Below are 4,613 nucleotides of genomic sequence, written 5' to 3'. Positions count from 1 at the left end.
TCTCCCTCTCTCTCTCGCTCTCTCTCTCCCTCCCTCACTCTCCCTCTCTCTCCCTCCCTCACTCTCTCTCTCTCCCTCTCTGTCTCTCTCTCTCCCTCTCCCTCCCTCACTCTCTCTCTCCGTCACGCTCTCGCTCACCCTCTCCCTCCCTCCTCCCCTCCCCTGCTCAAACCCAGCAGTCTGCTACTCGATCCAGGCTGCCTGCTTCATGATCTCCTGGAGAACGGCGCTCGGCTTCTCTCTCTCTCGATGCTGGATGCTGGGGCTGTTTTAGACGGTCAGCACAGGAGGGAGAAGATGGCTTTGCTGATACGCTGAGCACCCCCTTCCACCTCCCCTTTCCCCTCTCCTAATCTCCCACCCTCTGACCCCTCCCCCCTCCCCTTCCCCCCGTGCCCCTGATCCCCTGGTCCCTGTTTCCCCCTCTCCTCTCTCCCACTCGACCATGTTGCTATGTGTCTGCTGGCTCCAGCTCCTCCTCGTCCTGCTCTCCTGCGCCTCGTTGTGTCGGGGGGAAAACTGTCCCGCTAGCTGCCTGTGTCCGGACCCGCACACAGTGGACTGCAGCGGCCGTGGGCTTACCCGCCTCCCGGACGCCATCCCCCTGGACGTCCGCCGCCTCCTGCTGTCCGATAACTGGATCCCGCGCATCCCGGCCGACTTCCTGGTGCTGTACAGCGACCTGGTGTATCTGGACCTGCGGAACAACTCACTGTCCCGCATCGAGCCCGGCACCCTCAGCCCCTCCTCCCGGCTCGTCTTCCTGGACCTGGGCAGCAACAACCTGACGGAGATCCCCAAGGGGACGTTCGGGGAGTCCCGCAGCCTGATCAAGCTGCGTCTGGGCAACAACCCTCACCTGAGCATGGTGAACGAGGACGCCTTCCTGGGACTGACCTCCCTGCGAGAGCTGGAGCTCGAGCGCAACGCCCTATCCGGCCTGAAGGTGGGGGCCCTGAGCCAGCTGCCCTCCCTGAGGGTGGTCCGGCTGGAGGGCAACCCCTGGGTATGCAACTGCAACTTTGCCAACCTGTTTGCCTGGCTGATGGCGAACAGACACAAGCTTCCAAACGGTAAGGTCACCTGCACAGCAGTTACGAGCTTTGTGTTCATGCATCATCTACAAAACCTTCATGTCCTTAATTTTTTTGAAGAAAAGTACTGTGCTGTTTTAATCAATTTCATTTTACAGTCAAAAACATAGCATTCCTATTTATTTATTTTAAATTCCTTCCTGAATCCTAAATCCGGCACTGTCCTCTCCCACCCCTCCACTCTCGGGAGAGATGAAAGACAAATGTCTTGCAGGTCTGTGCCATTTAAAAAGAAGGTAATTTCTTCTCTGACTTATGGGGTGCAGGCGTTTAGCATTCTGTTGTGGAATGTGACTTTCGTTCCACGACCACGTGTCCGGCATGTCAAGCGCTGGCGTCTCCCCTCTCCCCAGGTCTGAGCTCCTTTCCCCGGGTCGTAAATTACGCGGCTGCCGGATGGCTCTTCGTGTGACGTGGAAATATCAGTCTGCCTCGCTTGCGCTCCCCCGTCCGCTGGCTGCCAGAGACCGTTTTTTAAAATGCGTGCATTTTGTAAACAACACAAGAGCATCGCGATCTTCTCAAAAGGATTCACAAAAACCGACAGAATCTGCCGAAATAGGAATCTAACAACGCAACAGCCAGCAGTTTTACCATGACTCCGTGCGTAAACACTCACGCACTACAAACGAGTAGCAAATTGTTGGACTACTTTACCTCCCCTTCCTCCTTTTAAAGGATACAACTCAAATTTATTGGTTACTGTTAAATATGTAATTGTTGCACTCAGCTGTGGATCGAGTTTTCCCCCCAACAATCGCGCTCCATTGTATTTTTACAGGTTATATATGGTATTGATACGCCAATTCCTCTGTCCACCTGTCCTTAGAATCCAAAGGCAGTAGCATATACTGGTCCAACGCAATAATGCGGTAACCACGATAGGATGTTTGGGCTTTTCTGCAACAGACAGGACAGATGTAAGTGTTACAGTGCTATATCGCGAGCTCTGCGTTTTTGATGAATCCTGACTGAACCAGAAAGTGCCGTCTGTGAGAGAAGAACCGTGTTCTGTGTTTTGGATGTTTGCTGGGAGTGTTTACAGAACTGTACTTACCGCGATATTCAGTAACTCAAAGCTAATATGTACCGATGTCTCTGTAGAGTTAGCATAGGACTCGAGTGCGTGTAATTTGCAGTCGTGCAGACTGATAGTGTAACATGACCACGTGGGTTCTGCTGCACGCCCGTGTCGTGATGTCTCAATTAAAGTGGGTTCTGGCGCTGAGGTGCATTTCTGCTGCAGTGCAATTGATTGCGCAAAGTCTGCGATAGCCTCACGAGGTCCTGCTATGTTTATACTCCTGCCGGCTTCCTGCACAGTGATCAGGGTTAATGTAGTTCACTCCGACAGCTGCTTTTTATGCTTTTTTTTCCACGTTTTATTTTGAGACAAATGCTCAGGCGAATGCATGGATATTTGATCACAGTTCATATTTATGTGAGTGAATAGATTCATAAACATACATAGCTGCTACAGTACTTCAAATCGCATTGCACTTAACAATAAGCATCTCTGTGCACTTTTCTTAAAAACTCTCACTCTCTCTCCTTCTTTCTCTCTCTCCCTTATCTCTCCTTTTCTTGCCTTTTTATTTTCTGACCTGCATTGTAGAGAAGCTTGTGAATGTTGATAAAAAGCTTGATAAATTGGCACGATCTCTCGCTCCCTGTGGCCGTGAATGCATTAATCACAGGTCTCAGGTGTAGCCCCACTCTCTGTATAATGCATTGCGCTGGAAACACAAGCCAAGCAAACATCAGCTGCTGCAAATGAGAGGCTGGTGTCCGTGCCAAGCTTCCAGAGCACCTGCCAAATGGACTCGCTAACGTCGAGTCCACTCTAACGAATGCGTCTGCCCCCACCTCATCGTAGTCATTATTTCCATATCAGTGAGTGTTCACCACCTGCCGTAGCCAGGGAGGTCTGGCCTCTGTCTCCCACCCTGAAATAACCAGCCATGACCTTTGTGTGCAGGTCGGAGGTGGGAACACACTCCAAATTGCGTGGGAGGTGACTGCTGTTGAGAGGTGTGTCTGATTGGCAGTACAATTGAATAATGTTTTTATATTCATTCTAGCATGTTGGTGGAACAGGCCTTTAATAAGCGCGGTGAAAACAAATTCAGAGCATCATCTTCTATTTGGGGCATGCGATTTCTCGCGGTGAGCCCAGACTGCTGAGCTGAGAACAGCGCCTGGAAAGCAGACCGCATGGTTCTGGAAGCGCTTCCAAGCAAAACAAAGAGGAAATCTCAGCCGATGCATATGTATGAGGGACTGTGGGCTGTGAATCAGCAGACAGAAAACGGCATCAACAAACAGAAAGCCCTGACTCATCCAAACAGAGACGGCCGCAGCCTGAATCAAATCTCCACAGAGTACGGCTGGCACCGCAGCGCACCTGAAATGACTTCAGAGAGGCTGTCTGTGTAGCAACAAAAAACAGGACTGCAGCTGAAAAATAAGGCCAAAAGAGTGTTGCTGCTCTGGCTGGGGTATTTTTATATACATGCATAACGGCAGTATACATGCTAAGTATATCTGCTATGGCATTCATCAACATTGTTGTAAACAATATCTGACTGTTATGACTGACATATTGCACCTCCAATGTGGTGTTGCTGCCATCGCAATATTTGGTGGAGCCGGTCATAAGCAGATGTGAAGGCTGTTATGTTTTTGCAAATGCGTTTTGTTTAGTTAAAAGTTTAGTTCATTGAAAATATCTGCATTACATCTCATTTGACTCTGGAGTTTGGAGTCTGGAGGAGCTTGGACAGGGATAGCCACTGGGGACTGCACTGACATAAAGAAGCAGCCATCTCAGTTTTGGGTTGATTCCCAGGTGGGATACTGCTGTGGTACCTTTGAGAAAGGTGCTTGATCCAAATTGCCTCAGGGAATATCGACCTGAATAAGTGGATAATATGTATGTAAAAGATTCTAAGCTGTGTAAGCATCTCTGGTAAGAGGGTCAGGAGTGTCTGCTAAGCCGTTGTAATGTAAAGCAGTCTCAGGTGAAGTTACGATAGGACATAAACTTAACTGCTGCACATTGTAACCTGTTAAAAGCGGGCAGGAAATTAACTTTTCAGATCTGTTCCTCTGGTTGCTTTACCTTGCTCAAGGATTGGATAAGGGCATAGGAAGCTGGTGTTTTCCCTCGCACGTTCGGATCTCTGATGACACCCGTTTGCAAACCCCTGGCTTTGACAAGCTGGTTGTGCACAAAGAGCACAGTTTTCATTGTGTCACAACAGTGCAGTTGTGAACTTCAGCTGGACACATCAGAAATTATTTAATAAGAGATGTTGTGTTTCATCAGATTAGCTTTACTATTCTTAGTTCCCTGTGTCTAAGTCACCACATTGTCACAAATGGAGAAAGCCAGCAGGTGTGTCAGGTGATGTGTGACAGCAAATGGGAATGCCAGCTAGTGGGTGTGTCAGCAGCAGTGAAATGTAATTTGTGTATGATGGTGGCATCAGCAAAGCGTCTTGACAGTTTTTTTTTTTT

General features: G+C 49.2%; 1 protein-coding gene across 1 annotated transcript in view; it reads left to right on the top strand.

The window, feature by feature from the left end:
* Nucleotides 1–426: 426 nt before the first annotated feature.
* lrrc38b (leucine rich repeat containing 38b) overlaps nucleotides 427–4,613 on the top strand; it is a 17,460-nt gene continuing 13,273 nt past the window's right edge. Inside the window, exon 1 of the mRNA XM_036532375.1 lies at nucleotides 427–1,073. Within this exon, the coding sequence (XP_036388268.1) occupies nucleotides 446–1,073 (628 nt within the window). The 5' untranslated portion in view covers nucleotides 427–445. The remainder of the gene's footprint in view (nucleotides 1,074–4,613) is intronic.

The sequence above is a fragment of the Megalops cyprinoides genome, chromosome 6 (genome assembly GCF_013368585.1).
Source record: "Megalops cyprinoides isolate fMegCyp1 chromosome 6, fMegCyp1.pri, whole genome shotgun sequence".
NCBI classification, from domain to species: Eukaryota; Metazoa; Chordata; class Actinopteri; order Elopiformes; family Megalopidae; genus Megalops; species Megalops cyprinoides.
Note: the sequence above shows the minus strand (reverse complement) of the source record. Positions and strands in the feature narration are given on the sequence as shown.